Source organism: Azolla caroliniana, unplaced genomic scaffold (assembly GCF_043228905.1).
Source record: "Azolla caroliniana isolate FFs.n. ecotype wild unplaced genomic scaffold, voAzoCaro1.0.p SCAF_11, whole genome shotgun sequence".
In the NCBI taxonomy this organism is placed as follows: domain Eukaryota; kingdom Viridiplantae; phylum Streptophyta; class Polypodiopsida; order Salviniales; family Salviniaceae; genus Azolla; species Azolla caroliniana.
Window position 1 is genome coordinate 11,890,933 of NW_028230446.1, and position 22,048 is coordinate 11,912,980.

The following is a 22,048-nucleotide window of genomic DNA, read 5'->3' on the forward strand; positions in this document are numbered from 1 at the left end:
TTCAACTACAACCTCAACGTTATGCAAATGGTCGTCGACAAAGTCGGCCTTGTGGGCACCCTCCTCTCCGGTCCGGCCCAAGATTGGTTTGCACCATTAGTAGAAACTTCATCATCTCTATTAGAGAACTTTCCCACCTTCCTCGGTGAGTTAGAGGCCACGTTTGGAGAGATAGACCGGTGACGTGCAACCCTCACCAAGCTTTATGCACTAGAACAAGGTTTGCGCACAACTTCTGTCTATGGTTCAGAATTCCGACAACTAGCATGCAACGTCAATTGGGATGATCAAGCTTTAGCTTATCACTTTCAGCGGGGCCTTCAGAGCAATGTCAAGAATCTTCTCTTGAACTTTCTGGAGCCCACCTCATTATCCCAAGCGATCTCACAAGCAATCCATTGTGACAATCGTCTTTTTGAATTCCGTTAGGAAGTGTTGGGATAAAAGTCCCACTCCACCCACTCTGTATCTCTAGTGTGAACACAATTAACCTAACTATATAAGTAGGTAATTGTTCTTATAAAAAGAGTTTGAAGGTTAATGAAAGACAATCTTCTTTGAGCACATCTCTCTTTCTCTCTCTCTCTCTCTCTCTCTCTCTCTCTCTATGTGTAACCATCTTGTTTTTTGTCTGTTGCTCTACTAGTTTGCTAGACTACTTGTTGTCGGTTATGAATGTGCATGGATGACGAATGCTACACATATGGTCACGACTTTTTGTGTGAGGATGCTGCCTATAGAGAAAGGAATGTCACGATTGACAAAAGTTAGTTATCACAAATTCGTATTATCAACACAAATTGCTAATCAAATTGTGTAATGTCGATGAAGCAATAGAGCGGTCTGGTGGTGATTGCAGAGGAGGAAGATCGGGGTTAGGGTTTAGGGGCATTCCGGCAAATTATAGAAAACGTTGTAGAGGGAAGGATGGGTTTTAGGGTTAAGGGGCATTCCGGTAATTGCAGAAAGTGAGAAGAGGAAGGTTAGGGTTAGGGGCATTGCAGTAATTACAGAAAATGGTGACCGCAGCAGCTGCAGCAGCAGAGCAGCGGTGTCGAAAACAGAGAGAGGGAGACACAGAGATACAGAGAGAGAGAGAGAGAGAGAGAGAGAGAGAGAGAGAGTAACCACACTGTTCTGGGCGCTCTAATGGAACATCCTCTTCCTCAGAGCAGCTTCAACGCAGATGCAGCAGTCCAATCTACAAACGATGAAGCCTCCTCCAGCAAACTGTGAGTCTTCTGCTCATCTTTTCTTTTGCTTCCACTGGTTTGCTTTCCTCGTTCTACTCAGTTTAGAAACTCTACATACATACATACATACATACATACCTACATACCTACATACAATGAGACTTTCTTTTATAGCTGCCGCATCAATGATGATGTTTTATTATTCATAGGGTACTGATGCGTTCCAAAGACTTGAGTTCGTGCTCATTTCTTTTGTTTTTCTTGGATAATATGAAGAATAAGCATTTCCAGGTTACATACAAATTTATATAAGCATAAATTAGTAAATTATAAATAACTCAATAAAATCATGAATAAATCAATCAATAAATAAATAACAAAGGAATGAATGAATAAATAAATAAATAAAATATCGGGGGAGGCTTTGAGCGACAACTGCTGGTATTATTCAGAGGACCAATTTTTAGTTTTCTGTTTTGAATGGGCAGCCATATAATTCAGGATTGCTTCTGATAAGGCTTTTCATTCTAACATATATATCAAACAAAGCTTTTCATTCCAACATATATATCAATGATGTATCAGTAACATGAGTGATACGCTCGAAAGTCAACCTTTTCTTTTTTATTGGATTAACTTGAGTATATGATAAATGAATGTAGCCACTTCAAGATTACCTGTGGGGAAGGCATTTTCATTGGAATATAATTATGTCAATGCAATGAATTATTCATTGGATTTAAGGATGATTGATTCCCATTTCACATATTTCCAGTTTCCTTTTCTAGTGTCATTGAGGTATATGCACTTATGCACAATATGCTATTGTAATTGATCTGATCCTTATTGAGCAGATCATGTGTAAAAAAAGGCTATATGGAAGATAATTATGTACAGTTTTTTGTTCGTCGCTTGACAAGAAGATCTCCGATCATAAATCGAGGTAGGTTCTGTTTTGATCTTGCGAATGAAGAATTTGTAAAAATGACAATGTCAAAGAATTAGATGTTGAAAGAATAATATCAACCTGTAAATGTTCTTTGTTTCAAAAGGTTATTATGCACGGTGGGCTGCCATCAGGAAGCTTTTATTACAATTCCTAGAGGCTGAACCATCTTCTTCTGAAGGAATCTCCATCCATTCCAAGAAACAAATTTTATCTCTTGGTGCAGGATTTGATACAACTTTCTTCACACTACAGGTAAGTTGAGTATTTGGCCTGGATACATATGCAGATATATAATACCAAAGTCATGGCCGTGTATGTGTGTGTAGATATATATGCATTTATGTATGTATGAATGCATCTTTCCCTCTGTATAAAGCTTAGAAACAGTGTACCCAGCTTATTTTGCAATGTGTATGTATATATACATGGTCACTATGAAGCTTACGAATACTATACCTGACTTATTTTGCCTCTGGCAGAAGATGATATTTTTTGCCACATGAATTTGTAGTCACTAATGAGAAATAAATTTCAGAGTTAATTGAGCTAGATTCCCTATTATACAAACATTCAGTTGGAGAGCAAGGCTGCACCTCCACATTTAAATATGAGATTTGAAAACGTAGAACCTCAGTTACAAAAATGTAATAACACAGGTCTAAACCTCAAACTTAAATATTGAGAATGTAGAGCAGTGTAAGCTTAAGGCTTAAAGATGTAGAGAATTGTACCATTCATACCTATTCGCAAAAAAAAAAGACATGCATCTGTCATGATCTTCTCAAATCTGGTTCCAATGGGCCATCTCTCCAAAATCCATATCGATGATGTGCAAAACAGTACAGCGGTTGCATGTGTGTCATTCACTCAGAAAAGATTACTCATGTAGGTCTATGGATAACTCTCAGTAGCTTCTCCATAACCATTCATATGTAGGCAAACTGAGTGAAGTCGTCACAATCTTAAAGTACCATCATCCCTGAACAACAAAGGACATTTTCTGTTTTGCTTTATAAAAAAAGAAACCAAATCTTAAGTGTACAGATAATGCATCACACATTCTCAATGAGGACATCAAGGCAATTGCATCATATAGTTTCCGGTTAATGTACAGAAACTCCTCTACAAATACTGCATGGAAACACAGTTGCTTGTGGTAAGGTGAAGCCAGGACCATATATATGCTTTCTCTTGGCTTTAACATAATAGAATTGAAAATCACCAAACTCGGATAAGTAAGCAGCAAAAACTGTATGCATCGGGCAAATATTGATGGAATGAGAGTCACCGATGATGAATAACTTTTCAATCACCACAATTAAGGAACTCAATAACTTAATGGTTATAACAAGAGGAGAAAGAGAGACAGAGAAAATTGTGTTAATGTCCTCTTGGGGCAAAACTCGTATATGGGTCAAAACTCATACATATGAGTGAGTGCAGGGAATTAAAGTGATAATTATAATGTGAAGATTAATGGAGACAAAAATAGTTGAGCACAAGCCATTTGGTGCATCTTCCCCATTTATTGCATGAACCAAAAGAAATCCTATAATAGGGTGTATTCATACCATATTTATGCTAGAAGTGAGAAGACAAAGGAGACTAAAAAATAAAGGAGACCCAAAATAACATTAATCCTTAGTACACCTGGCTTACATGTTAATCTATAATCTCCATATGTTCTTAAAATGCAAAAATGATCCCACCCACTGTAAGGGTTGTAGTATGACATGTCGAAGGACCGTAACTCCCATGCATGTGGAGGAGAGAAACAAATGAAGGAGTGGTAGAACATGCAGAACATATCTATAAAACTCGGCAACAACTATGCAAAAAGTCAAGGAATGTGACACAAGTGTCACGGGCATGATATTATACATTTGCATGAGTGGACCAAGATATTATTCACATTATTGAGCATGAAACACATCTCATTTATTGTGAATCACTGAATCAAAATCTCAAAATCTAAAGTGTGTCTCAGAAACTAGATTGTATCTTCCCCTTACAGGAGACATATTAGCCAATTTTTCTCATACTCATTCCAGACGAAATCCCTATACAGTTCTTACACTCCATCTCACAATTATTCCATAGGGATTGCTCACACAACATCAAACGAATAGTGCAGGTTGCAATAATGTGAGATTCGTGATGAAAGAAATAGACATACAACTACAACCAGATAACATCAGATGAAATAAAGTAGACTACAGTGGATATATTATCCAATTCTCCTCATACTTATTCCAAACCTAAATCCCTGGACAGGTCGTTACTCTCCATTGGAAAACTAGTTCATAGGGATTGCTTGCACAACATCAAATGAAGAATGCAGAAGAAATAATGTGAGATTCATATGAAAGAAATATACATACAACTACATCCAGATAACATCAGATGAATAACAAGTAGACATTATATAACATCAAGTGGAGATATGGTGGACATAAAATAACATCAAACAAAGATAAATTAGCCATAAGATATCATCAAATGGAGTTCATATAGGCATAAAATAGCATCAAATAAAGATAAAAAATACACATAAAACTACAAGAAAAGGAGAGTCAAATAAAAAAAACTGAAAATTCAACGTCTATCCAACCATCATCACTGGAATCTGGATCTGATGCATAACATGAGAGGAAAATGGCTTAAAGACAGTTCATGTTCTCCAAAAGCCAAATGCTTTGTTAGCTTGAAGCATACACAGATCATAAGCTACAACAGAAGAAAGAGACAAAGAGGAAGTGTCATAAAGAGAAAGTTAAAGCAATTTTTTTTTTTTTTGCATAACTGCGCCATAATTCATGCATAGATGCATCCATGATCACACAGGCATCATCTACGTATATATTCCTCAATCATGAACGAAACTCTGAATTTCGATGCTGATAAAGCAGCAGGTCTTTTCCCCCCCTTGTTATTTACTCTTGGAAACAAAGAGAAAACACCGACTCACCCCTAGCTTATAGCCTATCAGAATTCCACAACTTTTCTTAAAATTATGAAAATGCTGATAGCTGTTGAGAAATTACCAAATACCCCTACTTTCCAATTATATCAAATCAACGCTATTAACTAGTTAGATTAACTTGATTAGTGCTCATTAGAGCCCAGATGCCACTCATTATGAGTGGCAGCTCTTGGCTGTCATGACAACTGCCAGATTATGAGTGTTAATTGGAGCCCTGAATAACACCCATCAAAATAAACGTTATTTAACTCTTACAATGATATGATGATAAGTTGTATTATGGGATCTAAATAAAAGTAGAAGTGTTATTATTGTGGTTGTTAATCATTGATCATAATACAGGTAATAATAATCTTATTATTAGTGTTAATCCAAGTGTAAGTGTAGATAAAAAAATAGTGTTAATTTGACTTAATGACAGAAGTAGTGGTATTTTGGTAAAAAAGAAGTGGTGTTTTCTGAAACTTTTGAAGCTCACATTTGATTGCTTAACACAAGTTTTCTTTCAATTAATAATTAGAAGAAACAAAATTACTTCGATAGTTGAACGCGAGTATTTTTTGGCATTAGAGGAAAACTATTGTTCAAACTTTGAACTTTGAAATGGAAGAGTTTTTGGTGGTCTAGAAGGATTTTGTATCTTTGTGTGTTATTTAACAAAGCCGGGGAATCTTTTCTTGCTCCAAACTATTGTTTTGTTTGTCTCAGGGATGTTCCCTTTGGAATATTTATGGGTATGGTATAGTCGAATGCAAGGTTTTTTTGGTTATTAGAGAAAAACTAATGTTCAAACTTGTAAGTTTGAAATGGAAGGATTGTCAGTGGTCTAAGAGGCTTTTATATCATGTCATTTAACAAAGCTGGAGAATCTTTTCTTGTTCCAAGCTATTGTTTTGTTTGTCACGGTGACGTTCCCTTTGGAATATGGTATGGGTGTGCCATAAAGTTTATTTTGTGTTCTGTTTCCAATTCAATTCTGCTGTAGCAATAATTTTTTCACTCTTCTGACCTGTAGTTGACTGGTACACAGCACTCCATATCATTATTTTCTTGCAACCTTCCAAAAGGAAGGACTGAAATGGCCATGCATTATTTAGGACAAGATATTTGAAGGTAAAAATTCGGATTTCATGCATGCCCGAGTCTATTTATGTTTTCTAGCTGTTCAATAATTGGTTACCTCATCTGTTGGTTTTTTCTTCTACAGAATAAAGTCTATTGAGCCTAATTGCTACCTTTTTGCAGGATGAGGGGAGGGCACCTCATTTATTTGTGGAGCTGGATTTCAAGGAGGTAATTTCTGATTTTAGTGTGTCATACCAACACGAAGAAAAAATCTCATATTTTTGCTAGATATGGGGGGTCTAAGACTTTTGCATAGATTTTCTATGTCATAGGCAGTTACATCAGTACATTTTATTGCAATATACACATGCACTTGTATTTTTATTTGCTATTATGTAGGAGACTTCTTCTGATTTGCATCAGGGTATCACAATCTTCCAATCATTTTATCTTGAATGAACCTTAGTCAGAGACTTGACATAGATGATAGAGCTCCTATGCCATGGGAAGCCCTATAAGATTCTCTTCCTACAATGCACATGCCTAGAATTTTAAATAAATCCCCTGCAGCATGTCAAGACAACGAAAGCTTTAAATGAATCTTGTGAACCTGGTAAGCTGAACCGTTTCATATAATTTGTATTTGGTGGAGTTGCATCAAATTCTGTTTATGATTTGAACTTGGTCTACAAATCTTTAAAACCCCTTGAGAGGATTGGATTCAATGCTTGTTAACAGTGATTTTTGAAGGACTCAAGTGTGTCAGCTTATAGAAATTCTATGATAATATTACTGTTTTGAGATAGGAACATGATATTGAGTTCCTGATCTCCTTGTTTATTATGTTTTTTCTTTCAAAAGTGTTTTATAGGTCAAATAAATGTCTAATAGAAACTTCAGTTTGTGACACATGTGAAATAGATATAAGACCAAGTGAAACTTTTGATATTCTTGTGCAAACTATTAATCTTCTTATAATAACTACAGCTCCCATTACAAGCTATAGATAGTAGGCTACCAAAGAACAAAATACTTCTCCATGCTTTATATTCAGATATTCTAATAGACTTGGTATATAAGAGTTTGTCCATTGGTTAGTTTGGCTATATTGGACAATTTCAGGTGTAGAACAAAGGGGCAACAAGACTGTATCCTAAACCTAAAGCACAAGAGAAATGATCATATCATACAAAAGTTTTGTTTCTTCTGAAGTGCTCTAGGTTTTGTACTTAACAGCTGGTAGGTATTTTAGTGTGAGATAGATAAATTAACAATAGAACAGGCTGGCGGACTTTGCTACTTGTGCAAAAAGAATTAGAAATTGATAACATGGTAGATTTATTAAATATTGGGCAGCACAGAAACACATTAGATTTGCATGATTGTTTTTGAATTTAAAGCTTGCTGAATGGGGTTTCAGACTGACTCAAGCAATATGTATCAGAAATTCCATCTATGGGCTGAATCAGAAATACCTATTTGGGCTTACAGCTCAAAGAATATAAGATTGTGAAGACAAACTCTGTTACAGAGAAGCAGAAGCAGGCTGGGTAGATATAACGAGAGAATGTGCGCTGATCAGTTGGACAATGGATGTTTTTAATATGTGGACTCTATGGGGCTGTGTCGATCTGGCATGTTAAAATGAGAATTAATTTGAGTTTGTTTAAGAATCAGACCAGTTAATTATGTTTGGTGGAGTCAAATTGTGTTGAGCAAAAGCAATTAATTTTATCATTGCAAGAAACTCATGTTTAAAGTTTGCAGAGAAACGGTCTTGGAAATGGAGTCTCTAGGTTTTGGGCATCTCAATTATTAGGTGTTTCCTGTTCAAACAGTTGGGCTGTTTTTGATTGATTAGGGGACTTCGCCAACAGTTCTTTTAATCTCTTGTTCATAATATAGTTCAATGGGCTCAAGTGGGTGTGCAAGAAAGTCGCAACTGGAGAGGAAACTTTTGCAGGGAAAAGGGGCTTGCAAATGGTGTCTCTAGGTTTTTTGCATCTCAGTTGGAAATTGTTTCCTGTTCAAATAGTTGGTTGGGCTGCTTTTGATTGATTAGGGATCTTCATTTACAATTCTTTTAATCTCTTCTTCTTGACACAGCTCAATGGGTTTGTCAAGTGGATTGTGTGTTTGAGAAGTCCTTGTTTATTGTTCTTTGGGTTATATGTGCTGTTAGAGATTATCACATGGAATTCATTTGACTTTATGTAAAATTCTCTCATTCTGTAATATTTAGTATTTGGCAAATGTTAGTTAATTAGTATAACACAGCAATGTTATTTCTCTATCAATCAATTGTGGATTGTATAATAAAGCTAGATCAAACTTTCTAAACTTATCTATCAAAGACTCTAGAGGCTGGTTATGATATGTCTATGTTTATGGATCCTATATTTTAATCTGGAATTATATAGAGCATATGTAAAACATATCGTGATTTTTTATGTTGCTTATTGTTTATTGTTCATATTGTGTTTACCTCTCTATATGCATTTATCTACCTTGTAATAGGTAACGAGCAAGAAGGCAACAATTATTGATGCTTATGAGGCAATGCATAGTAAGCTTGGTTCTGGCGCCATCATATGTAAAGGTAATCAAACGATCCTTACAGTGCATTAGTTTGTTTACTGATGATAATTACATATCTAGCTTGAGTAAATTTGGTGAAAGTATCAAGTTCAAAAGTTTGGATTTAAAGCTCTGTCATACATCTATTAGTTCAATTGCGTTAAGGTTAAAAAATATATTACATACATGTGGGATGCTGGTTGACGAACAAGAATAAATCAGTATAAATATATTTCTAGAAAATTATACTTCTTTCCTTCCCCTGATGAATAATTGATTATTCAGGCAACATAATGTTCTGGTATTGGAAAATACTCACAAATGAAGAGTTTCCACCTTAGTATGCCAAAATATTGGGGTTGTAGTACCCTCTGAAGATTTGGAACTACATATTTAGACTCTTATTATAATTCTATTATCCTTTCTTTGGGCAGCTGCTTATTATATACGTACATGGTTGTCCTACTAAACAACTACTGAAGGTCTTTCTACATGCACTGGATGCAGAAAAAGGGCAAGTATTCAGTGACCATTACAAGCTTCTACCTGCAGACCTACGTGATATTAACTCACTGAATATGATATTGGAGCAGGCAAACGTCGATCTCAGGTACGAAAAGGTGATATTCCTGAAAAAATATCTCAGGGCAATATCTTATCTGATGGGAAGGATATTTTTCTTGGGAAAGAAAAGCAAAGAAAAATCAAAAGATTTTAGTAACAGTTGCTGACCTCTGTTGGGTTATCAGTTTGCCAACTCTGATCCTTGCAGAATGTGTGCTAATTTACCTTGATCCTGAAGTGAGCCGTGCTGTTATTGACTGGACAGGCCACAAATTCCCTACATCCATTTTTGTGGTGTATGAGCAGGTTGGGCTGTGCTATATTCTCTTGAGCTCTGGAGTTCTAGGCAATGCTCTATTAACAATTGATTAATTGAATATCACAAGTTTATGTTGCACAACAGATTCACCCAGATGATGCGTTTGGACAGCAAATGCTGAGGAACCTTGAGGTTGTCTCAAATTACTAAGTAAAGCCTTTTTTTCTAGTTATATTAACAACAATTGGGGTAGATCTTTCCTTCATCTTATTTGTGTGGGTGATGCATGGCTGAAGGTTTCTTATCTTGAATGTTTTTGGGTTTTTTTTGACGCTTTATGCTAAACTTTGACTTCCTCATCATGCACATATTTGCTTTTAGGATACAATGACAATCTGACTTGTTTAGACTGTGTAAACTTTTTCTTTCTAGCATAACATGTTGAATTTTGAAGCTATTAGAGGACTGGCAATGAATGTAATTGGTTTCATATAGAACACCTTTAGCCTATAAATTTGTGCCCAAGCACTTTAAGCCCATGAGTCCAAGTTAGTCCAAAGGATAGTTTCCAGTTGCATTCTTATGTATTAGAATTTCTAAAAAGATGGTGATCTGAAAATGAGTTAATGCAACCTCTAGTTAACTCAGAAACTTTAAGTATTGCATTTTACTACGAATATGAGGATAGAACTGGAGAATGTTTTTTCCATGACACAGTAGGATAATAATTGTTTCTGTACTTGTGATGGCGTGTGTGCAAGATCCATTGGATAAGGCTTTTTTTGGAAAATTTAGAGCCGCCTGTAATGGTAAAACTTTCAGGGAAATGTGATCAGATCATGCAAAATTTGGAAAATCAGTAGTTAATGCAAGGCAAACTCATATTAGTTAAGGGATGTTTTTGCCAATGTGACATTCATTTTGCAAATTTTTGGGGTTCCCCCTAGACTACTGTTTCTGTTTTGGATTTTGTCCATATTGCATATATAAGAATGCATTAATAGGTCGCAGTAGGGATTTGAACTTTATCATGGTATGATTTTCTATGATGTCATAGGGATTTGAACCCTATGCTCACATCTTTCTGTTTGCACTGTGAATGGTACCTATGAGTGTAGTTTACAAATTCCACATTAGATCTGTCAACTCCATTTTTAGTATAATTCAGAGAGAATAGGATTGCAATTTTGCTTATGTGAAAAATAGCCTATATATTGGAATTCTATGTTTATATATTCTGTGCAGAGGAGAGGATGTCCTCTACTAGGCCTTGAAGATACGCCAACATTAGAGGCTAAAAGGCGAAGATTTTCAGATTTTGGTTGGCAGGTTTGTGTCTTAAAATGTGAAACATTGTTTTTTTCTTCTAAATCGTGAATTCTAAAATGCATGTCCTGCAAACACGTTAAGAACCATGATTTATTTGACTGGGCAACATTGCTTCAGTATCGTGAATTGCCAGCAAATGCATTTTTGATGAGAGTAATCACATTTTGGTTGGTAGCACATATATAGAAATGAACACATATAGAAAACTTTCTAAGTCTTGGACGTGTGGTTTAGAATAGCACTAATTTTATGTGAGCCTATTTGTTTAATCAGTGTGAACAATCTGTTATTTCATATTTCCTAAAAAATGCAGTAAATGGGACGGAGAAATGTGTTTTCTAAGACAATAGTGAAAACTGCATCAATGTTGTACAGAATCCAGATATTGCAGTTCTGGTGTTCCAATGCTTGATCAGAATAAACCTAGGCTACATTCTCCATTCTCATTTGTAGGAAATAATTTTATGGGGAATGCACCATTTCATAAAAAGTTCACAACTTTCATTTATAACAAATTCTCACGTGTATTAATTCAATTCACCCATATTGTTTGCCCATAGGGTAGAATGGCTACAGTCATGGACCAGATTTCTGAGAAGATTTAATTACTCAGGTGGTAATGATTTATATACTCCTTGATATGGTGCAGAGGATTACTGAGAAAGAAAGTTACTTTAACATCTACTAGAGGCTGAAGTTGGCCTATGAGACATTTGTCAGAAGTACACCTTATAGCGTCTTCTAGATTACAATTTATGTTATGTTGATGTTAGACTTCAGTGATTTATCTCCACCTTTTCCTAGTTACACATTCATGTGTAGTGCTCACATTTCTGTAAATTATCCAGTGCTTATACTTTTTTTCTTTAAAGAGCACTATATAATGTCCTTGAAAAGCATGAAATGAGACATATCCTCTATTCAGGCTCCTCAAATCCTTGTTAAAGCAGTTAAATTTTGAATCATCCTTAATTGCATCCCTCTTGAATACCATAGTGCATATATAGCGTAGGTCATATGGATTTAAAGTTGCATTAGTAGCATGATTTATTTATTAGGCTTTGACTAGTTGATGTGCTTTGAAGGGCTTTTACAGAGAGCTGAAGCTCTAGACATGGATGTCATTTACAATAAACATGTTGATCTAAACGATCGGAAAAGGTGTGTATTATCTTTTTTTTTACTTAAATCACTTTCAAGTGCTTGAGTTCTCCCTTCTTTTGTTATTTGGAAGATTTGAGATGCTCTTCAATAAGAATATCCAGAAAATGACTATCTTTGGCAGGATTGAGAGATTGGAGTTATTTGATGAGTTCGAAGAATGGCATATGTTGCAGGTATTTATACTATATTCTCTTATTGGATTTGGGCAAATAGAGAAAAAACCTTCCTGGATAGTATGGAATTCTTAATTCATAACTTAGTTTGTCATCTTGTAGTTTATTGCATCCTTTCTCTTTGCAGGAGCATTATTGTATTTCTTATGGCATTAATGACAAACTGGTAAGAAAATGGTTATCCAGATTATAACTCACGATGCTTGTAAGTATGTATGCACTCTAAGAATGTTACTTTTTATCAAATATATCCATGCAGGGAATGTTTGGAAACTTTGGGTTTCATGATGAAATTGTGAAAGGTGGGAAGAGTTCATAGGATTTTATAACCCTTTGCTCAAAGAAAATATAGACATGGGAATACTGCAACATTTTCTTTCCGATATTTGGGATTAAACGATACGGTCTTTTTCCTCTATGAACGTTGAAGTTTTTTTGTGTATGTTAAGTAAAATGTATGAAATAGAGATGTCAAATTCTAGTGAGATACAAGATGGGATCTGTATTAATTTCATGGCTATAAAATATGCTCCTTATTTTACGAGGGAAAACTAAAAGCGCTCTAGCTCACTTTATTGATGTTTTTACCTATGTTTTCCTTGTGGAAGTGCTCAGCCTCATCTTACTATGTCTTTCCTATGTTATCACTGTTACAAGTCATATGTAATGACAGTCTAATTGTGTCCATGGCCAAATGCTTTTTCCAAAGGAGAGGAAGAAGAGATGTTGATATATCAGGGCAAGGCATAATTATGAACAAAAATATTTACTTGATTTATCTTTCATGTACCAACAACCTTAAAAGACATTCTCTTTTGGGATTTGATGAGGATGGATAATTTTCAAAAACAAATGTGTGACATGAAACTTCATCGGCCATGATTACTTTTTTTTTATTTTGAATAAATCTCAAGACATTGTGCTGTAGCATTAGGATAAGTTTTGGTATGCATATGATTTATAATTTGATACCTACCACCTCTTTAAGAGAATCATACTATGGGTGAGTAAGTTCAGCTGCTCTTCATTTCTTTTATTGCTTTGCTCTCCAACTTAAAATGGCTTTTAATCAAGCTCTCAACCTTGTAACACAATAGGGAAGTGGTTTAGACCTAGGAGTTGTAACTCTTGATTTTCTTTACTGTACCCTTACCTTTGCTTTATTTCTTCCCTTCCCACTCTATATCAATTTATGCTTAAATACTGGCTATTTCATACAAGGTATAAGTGCTTTGTTTAATCCTTGAAGATCTCAATCAACTCTTGTATCTTAACCATATAATATTCATGACTTATTGCTACTTTCTCAAACTTATTGAAAGAATGAATGCTTTCATATATGTAAGCAGCAAGACCTATATTCTTCATTAGGAGGACAAATTAATGCATTTTAGTTCATATAACTGATCATCTTGTTACGACCTTACACTATAGAAGATGGAGAATTGCAAATTGGGAGATATTTTCTTGAGAGACATTATAATAAGTTGTTATGGTGTGGTTTGGCAAGAGTACCATGTGGTAGAAGTTGCCTTATGTTTGGCTCTTATAATAGACAAAATATGTGTATAGTCAAACAAAAAAGCAAGGTGTATATTATGGTTTGGATGTCATTATAGTAAACAAAACAAGTTTAGTTTCAATATCATGCATCATTGCTTATTAATATTATGCAATCTACTCACATGTGATAGTTCTTAGAATTGTAATGTTAGAGGGCAAATGGCTATATCCTATATGGGATATTATGTATGAGGATTGGATTGGAAGGTTAGTATGGCTATATCCTATATGGGGTATTATGTATATATGTATATTGGATTAGATAGCAACAATATTTGAAAGATTTTGTTCATCTTTTTCCTCTCTTTTAGGAACAAATAAAGTTGAATGTGGCCAATGAATTTTTGTGCAGATTGTCAAGTTAGTTTCTGACCCAAAACGTATCTGGACATGAGTTCCCTAATCTCAAATATTTTGTTGTGCTCGAGATGTCTTGACTCTAGCCTTTAATGCTTCCCAATATCTTATCGATTGTTGAGCACAAGCCTCATTCTTCTCCCATGTTGGCCGAATTTGAGACTTTGGGAGCAAAATGGAGTATCATTGTACTCTATTTGAGATTTGGTAGGTTTTGTGGTTTGTTGGAATGCCACATTCGGAGTTTCAATTTGTGTTTGTTTTTCTATTTTACTAGAGGTTATGATTCAACTAGTGTATGTGGAATGCTTTTGTAAAGATTCATTCTACACTTCAATCATTATATTGGTATGAAATTCTTTTTGTTGTCAACTTCCAAAAGGTCAACCCAAAGAAAAGCTAGAGGATAAGTATGGAGATTGGAGTAATAGAGAGGTGAGAAATTTAGGTCTCAAACCCAAGACCTGGGGCTAGTAATCTAAGAGTTTATCTTAGGGATAAGGTAATTACGTTAGAGAGAGAGAGTTATTGAGATGGATGTAGCTCAGCTGGTAAGGTTGTTCAATGGAGACAAGAGGATCATGGCTTCAATAGTGGCATCAAGTAAATTAAGAGATATGTGTGGAGTAATAATAGAGAGGCGAGAAAATTTGGGTTTTGAACCCAAAACGTAGTGCTAGTATTTGAGGAAATTAGGTCTCAAACCCAAGACCTAGGGCTAGTAATCTTACAATTTATTAGTTGGGGCAAGGTAATTACAATAAAAAGCGAGAGATTGATTGACTTTATAACATGGTGAAGTTTGCACTAAAGAAGGGTTTATGGATATATGGACCTAGGACCATTGGATGACTATTTTAATTGAGGACCCCATATTGCAATGTTATAGGTCTCATGCCATGATAATGCATAATATTGTAGTTAGATATGCGACACTTACAAAAAGATGGTATCAAAATTAAACTATAGCACAACATGATAAAGATCACATGACTTTCCATGGATGTTATTGGCACGTACCCCTAGATTATTTCAACTCTAAGAAATAAGCCATGTACATTGAGCTTCGATCTCGATGTTAAGATTGTCATTATCACTCCTTGGAATATATAATCAAAAGCCAATACCAAAAAGAGTGGCATCACTTTACCAAACTTCATTAACAAGGTAAAATTACATACTACATGTCAATAGATGCGCATAAGTTTGAGAACATGTTTTGATGAAATGAAGCTGATCAAGTTTTGGCATTGCTTGCTTGCAAACAATGAAGAAAAACAAAAATACATAGTGTCAAAATTGTCGGACATGTGTGTGAAACGTGTAGTTGCAGCAATAACTAGTAAAATGACCCCTTATATGTATCGAAAGCAATACAATTTTCATATCTGAACAACAATATGCCTAAGCACAATCCCATTACTTTGCTCTTGCTCTAAAAACATGCACAAGCGCGGAGATGACACACATTTATGTGAGTACGCATGCATAAATATGTATACAAAGTAAGAGCTTGTAAGGGTCCCAAATTCCAATGAGAGGTTAATCATGATGAGAGAGAATATATAAATTATAACACATGAGTTATGACAAGAACACAAAAAAAGGTCAATGCTTGAGCCTTGAACGACATATGCATGCATGATTATATATGTATATGCGTGTTTGCATGTTGTGTAAACACCCCTAGAAAACGAGGTAATATCGATTATACTCTAGGATATTTCAAAAACATTAAATAAACCCTTTGTTCAAAGTACACATAGAAATATTGTACTAAATGATACTTTCTTAAACACATACCTTAAAAGCGCAAAGAAATTTAAATTGAATTTCGGAAACATGATGAAATCATTGTGCAGTCTAATTGATCTATAATGTAACTAAATCAGATCAAACTAACTAATTATGATGCCATCTAAATAGTTGAAATGGATTAATTACGATGCAACCTAATGAGATTATCAAGCAATCTATTAGGTCAAACCAATTCATGATAAGAAAACTTCATTTTTCTCAGACTTTGTTAAGGCTTTTTATTTTCCAATAATGGTTTTGAGTTCCAACCTTACTCACACACGCCACCTTTAGTTTTCAACACGTTTCATGTTTACAACTCAAGAATAATTTATTATGTTCAAAACAATTTTGACCAAGGGTAGCTTTGATATTATGAGAAATATTAGGGGGTATAAAGGAATATAATCTTGTAAACAAGGGAATGGGGATTTACGATTATTCGAATTATCATGTAAGAGACAATTGAATTAGAGTGTTGATGCTCCTGAAAACAAGAGATATCCATCATAGTGTGCACTTTGCACTATGAACACTACCATCAATATGAACTCAGGATACCTTATTATTCACAATGAATAGAATCAACTAAATTCACCGTTGTGTGGAAAAATGTGGAGAGTTGTAGTATTCATTTTTAATGAGGGACATGAATTGCATTGTCCCAATATGAGCAATAGCGAGAATTTGGTTCTCGATTGTTGTATTTTTAAGAGATTATTGGGGGTGTGTGTGTGTGGTGGTGGGAGGCATCCTAGGTAATCGTTAGACCTTAGGTTCCGATGAAAATGTTGGTTGTTATATAGGCGTGAACAAGAAGTTGCTAGATAATTACATTTGAAAAATGAGAGCATCATGTAGAACACACACACACACACAAACATCTAACATTTGTAAATGAAACATCCCTGAAAGATGAACTAAAATTGCTACTCATGTGACATGGATACATAGTAATACCCAAACGTATCCTATATCTTGTGTGATCATCCAATAAACATAATAATATTATACAAAATAGCCGTAAATTTCTCAAATGCGCATATCATGGATATGAAGTGGCTGGCCATGAGAACATTGTTTCAAACTTAAGCAATACATGCATTCTAGACAATGAAATTGTTTGAAATTTAACATGATTTGAATATAACTTTGCAACATTTAAAATTGATACCATCTTATTACACGTTTAACAAACAATACTATATTTTTTTCCATTTTGAATTGCATGAAATCAAATTTGACTTTGCAAGTTAAGTGTTCCACAAGCCATAATCTTCTATGAGTTGACTCATATTTTATTATAGGTTTACATTTCAATAACCGAAATCGTGTTTGCATATAGTTGACTATATAAACAACTCTATGTATATATATTATATAATAGAACAAGTAATTTCTAGCATTTGACCTTGGAAAACTAACCATTATATGACACACACATTGACAATGATGGGGGTAATTACTAATGGCAACATTTATTGGTTATAACCAAAATTAAATTGCATCTTCATATAGAAAGCCTTTAAAGAATTCATCACAAGAGATAGTGTGTATGTAGAATGCATTCTTTTCTTAAAACTTTATTGTGCTAAAGGAAGTGTGCCATGTTATGTTTGCATATTCCAACCAATTCAATTTGTGGCAACGTGAAACTTTGTATCCTTGTTAAAATGAAAGCATAATTAAAAGTTACTATAAAAATGAACTTGTTTGTGCTATGGATACCCTAATCCAATGCGGCATGCCTATGTTTCATGCAAAACATTACCATGGAAAATCGATGAGGATAATGTTCAATTACATAATTGTATGAAAGAACCTTCTTAAGTGGACCACACAACAAAAGATGCATCGTACGGAAATTTTCTAATTATTAAACTACAAGATGGCAATTGAAAAATCATTGCCTCACCGGTCGTAATTAAAATAAACGATTTGTTTGTCTCACAATTTGTCAATGGACAATTCAAACACATCTAAAAGATGAGTCTAGAAGCAATCCACACTTTTGGGTTTTGTATATTTAGGAGATCTTGTAGAAGAAATCATTTATTGATTTGATTTTCCTCGTTATTCAACTCCACAACTTGAATTTTAGGACCCAATGCAAGTTAACAAAGAGAGGGTTAATGACAATGGGAGTTGAACCTTACAAGACTCCCCCTGAAATTGGAAGTTTCCTAGTTTTTGAAACTATAACAAATTATGACACTTGAACCTTCAAGTTAAACCACCCTACAAAATTTCCCTCGCGTCTTTGTGCAATGTGTTGCCTATATTCTGTTGCAACTCTAGTTGTATCCCTCTTGTGGAGTTAGATGTGTAATGTTATTAGAGATTTGGGTTTTTTGGGGGGTAGGGGTCGAGAGAGATATTAAGGGTAGAGATAGACAAATTTTATTTTTGTTACGGGAAGTTGAATATGACTAGTGGGACCAAAGTGAAAACATTTTAATATGGCATGTATGAAGTTGATAGGCGGGTCTCTTTCTTCCTCTCTCTTGAAGGATATTTCACATTGTTAGTCTTGTTATGTGATGTTAAAAAAACAAGATTGTCACATATGAATAAAAAGGCATTTTTCTTGTGACTTTGTATAGAAATGGCTTTTTGGATTTGATGGAAAAGGTAAATTTCCTTACTTATGCATGGATGTATATATATTCCTCTCACCATGGATGAATTGTTGTAGAAGCAATAATAAATCTTCAACATCCCTCGAGATAAAGTATTGTTAATTTCTTGCTATTCTTTTGAATAAAGAAGAGTCCAAGCGCATGTGATAAAGGTCTGATTTTCAAGTGGAAGCTTTAACCTGTCATTCGCATTTCTACTCCTAGAAGTAGTGTTGAGAAGTCATTTCGCTGAAAAAACTCAGACAAAGCATTTTACATTTCCTCGAGTGTCATATGCCAAATTTTCAATGCAATAATAATTGACTCATTGTGAAGTCTTCGTATGTATAAGTATGGAGGCACACAATTTCTTAGCGGCAATAGTTACCCCATTGTTTATGTTGTTGTCTATGAAGTTCCAACAACTTACTTTCTTCGAATGTCTTTGTTTCGTGTCAAATGCTAAAGACACTATGGCATAACTCATCTATATTGTTGATGTTGCATGTTCTATATGTTTTCCCCAACAACTTAGATCTCTTACGGATATTTTTTTTCCCCAAAACTCTATAATATTCATAAACATCAAGTGAGCAAATGACATGGTGATTTTAAATGTTACAACGTTGATGAATACTAAATGGAATTTCAAATAAATTATATTTGCCACATGGACAAGACATGGTGAAAGAAGCTTTTCTTAAGCAATTGTCCAACTTTCTTGGAATTTGTCAAAAGGGAAATACACGAAAACACATGTGAACATGCACAGTAAAGTAAAAGGGATGATACCTGTAGTTAAGCCATCATACTTTTGCTTAGGAAAATTATAGTGGATTAAGATGTAAAATGATATATTCATCATACGAGATCCGACTAGATTTATTTACAAGATTATTCTCAAAACTAGTTTTATATTCCCACCCATCATAAAGTGTTGCCATTTTAGTGATATGTGAAGAGTTGCTCCAGTAATTAAAGAGTAGTTTAGAAATTTGGGGTCAAACCTATACATATATGAGGATTTGCACATGATCATTGAACAAAGATAATTGGATGGGTCTATGACACAATATATGAAGCTCAAACATGGGCCAACATGTTAAGGAAAGTGTGTTATTATCTAGATTCTACACTCTTATCTTAGTGTACTTCCAAATTAGAGCATCACCAATAAAGTGTTGTATCAACATGGCAACTTGAGCTTGGATTTTTGTTGCCACAAAATTCCATTGGAAAGGAGACATTAAAAGTATGCCCCTTCAATCCAAATTTCTTCTTCCACCACCTCTCCCCAATGAAAATATACCTTACTTTATAACACAATCAATATAATCTTGTAACAATGATGACTAGAAACCTTAGCCCCCAACAAACAAAAAACTGTGTTATAACTGTTGAGAATCAACGCTTCGATTTACCTTCTTCAACCCGGCCACAACCGAGTAATCGCGGATCAATGGAGCAGAAAATAGGAACCAAAGAGAGAAATACACGAGTACACAGTGATTAACGTGGAAAACCCTAGATGGGAAAAACCACGGGAGTACAAGACTCCAAACAACACTATACAAAGAGAAGTATACAATGACGAGCTCCAAGGCGATGACCTTGAGCTCGCTGTCCTCGCCACAGGCGGCGGAAATACACAGAGGCGTCGTCCTCTTCCTCTCTCGCGCTCTATCTCACTCTCTCTCTCTCTCACGGCTGCTTACACTTCACTCCTCTTGAGTGGAAAAAACAGAAAAATGAGAAGCAACACTAAAACAGTTTGCCCTAAGTCATATTTATACTCATATGACTTTGGGCTATTTACAACTGTAGCCTCAGGGGCCCATAGCGAACATATTCACGGATATGTCCCTGCATCCGGATCGCTCTCCGGGTACATTCGTCATCCGATACCGAAACCGGGGTCTTCGTCATCCGGATCCGGAACCGAAACCGGATCCGACCATCCCATCCGAAGGGACCGTAATCCCAACAAACTCCCCCTTCACTTCGGCATGGGATGTCTCTCCAATCCGATCCTCTTCCGGCATGCTTCCAGCTTGTCCGGTGTGAGCACCTTGGTCAGCATATCCGACCCGTTCTCGTCCGTGTGGATCTTCGTGAGCACGAACTCCTTGTCTTCTATCCTTTCCCGGATCCAGTGATATCTTCGCTGGATGTGCTTCGTCCGGGAGTGATAGGCCGCGTTCTTAGCAAGGTGGATTGCACTCTGACTGTCACAGTAGAGTCGGTACTCCTCCTGCCGGATACCGAGCTCTCTAATGAAGTCCTTCATCCATATTATTTCCTTGCCGGCTTCGACAGCCGCCATGTACTCCGCCTCCGTGGTTGACAGCGCAACCGTCTTCTGCAGCCTCGACTGCCATGAAACAGCTCCCCCTGCATACGTCATCACATACCCTGATGTGGACCGGCTGGTATCTGCATCAGCCGACATATCCGAATCGGTAAAGCCGTCGAGTTCGGGCTTTCCGGAGCCGAATCGGAGGCACACGTTTGCTGTGCCCTTCAGGTATCGGAGTATCCATTTAGCCGCGTTCCAATGCTCTTTGCCGGGATTGCTCATGTACCGGCTCACCACTCCGACTGCATATCCGATGTCCGGTCTCGTACACACCATGGCGTACATCAAGCTCCCGACGGCTGAGGCATACGGCACTTTCATCATATCCTCCTTTTCAGCCTTTGTCTTGGGACTTTGCTTGCTGGACAGCTTGCAGTTTGTCGGGAGGGACGATCCGACCGGTCTCGCTTCCGACATGTTGAACCGGCGAAGCACCTTCGTCACGTACTTCTCCTGTGACAGCCACAACTGCTTCTTCTTCCGGTCTCGGATGATGTGTATCCCTAGTATTTGCCTCGCCGGACCCAGGTCCTTCATTGAGAAGGTTCGGTGAAGAGCCTTCTTCAGCATCCGTATCTTGACCTGGTCCCGTCCGACGATCAACATGTCGTCCACGTACAGGAGAAGTATTAGAGAGTCTCCTCCTTCGAACTTCTTCACAAACACGCAGTGGTCGGACTGCGTTTTGAGGTACCCTTCGTCGGTCATGAAGGAGTCGAACTTCCGGTACCATTGCCGGGGAGCCTGCTTCAGTCCGTAAAGGCTCTTCTTCAACCGGCATACCAGGTGCTCCTTCCCTTTCTTCTCGAATCCTTCCGGTTGCTGCATGTAGATCTCTTCTTCGAGGTCACCGTGAAGGAATGCCGTCTTCACGTCCATCTGTTCTACCTCGAGGTCCATGCTTGCCGCTATGCTCAGCACCGTCCGGATGGAGGTCATCTTCACTACCGGGGCAAATATCTCGTCGAAGTCGACGCCCTTCTTCTGCTGAAACCCCTTCACCACGATCCTGGCTTTGTATCTCGGGGGGTTTCCGGCATCTCCCGGTTTCAGCTTGAACACCCACTTGTTACGGAGTGCCCGTTTTCCTTTCGGCAACTC

General features: G+C 36.4%; 1 protein-coding gene across 4 annotated transcripts; it reads left to right on the forward strand.

Moving 5' to 3' along the window:
• Positions 1 to 1,068: 1,068 nt before the first annotated feature.
• On the forward strand, positions 1,069 to 12,840 carry SBI1 (Leucine carboxyl methyltransferase). 4 transcript variants are annotated; one of them, XM_087326888.1, is made up of 13 exons: positions 1,069 to 1,232; positions 2,048 to 2,136; positions 2,246 to 2,394; positions 6,371 to 6,418; positions 8,708 to 8,789; positions 9,275 to 9,377; positions 9,517 to 9,637; positions 9,735 to 9,782; positions 10,836 to 10,919; positions 12,016 to 12,080; positions 12,205 to 12,256; positions 12,359 to 12,422; positions 12,516 to 12,840. In XM_087326888.1, exons 1-12 carry the CDS (start codon positions 1,150 to 1,152, stop codon positions 12,410 to 12,412), a joined length of 978 nt encoding a protein of 325 aa, XP_087183014.1. In that variant the 5' UTR covers positions 1,069 to 1,149; the 3' UTR covers positions 12,413 to 12,422; positions 12,516 to 12,840. The 4 variants fall into 4 exon arrangements, 2 of the variants coding, with proteins under 2 accessions (XP_087183014.1, XP_087183013.1); XM_087326887.1 differs by having other exon boundaries at positions 1,070 to 1,232; positions 12,384 to 12,422; XR_015530444.1 differs by lacking the exon at positions 12,516 to 12,840 and having other exon boundaries at positions 12,005 to 12,080; positions 12,384 to 12,422.
• Positions 12,841 to 22,048: the final 9,208 nt, after the last annotated feature.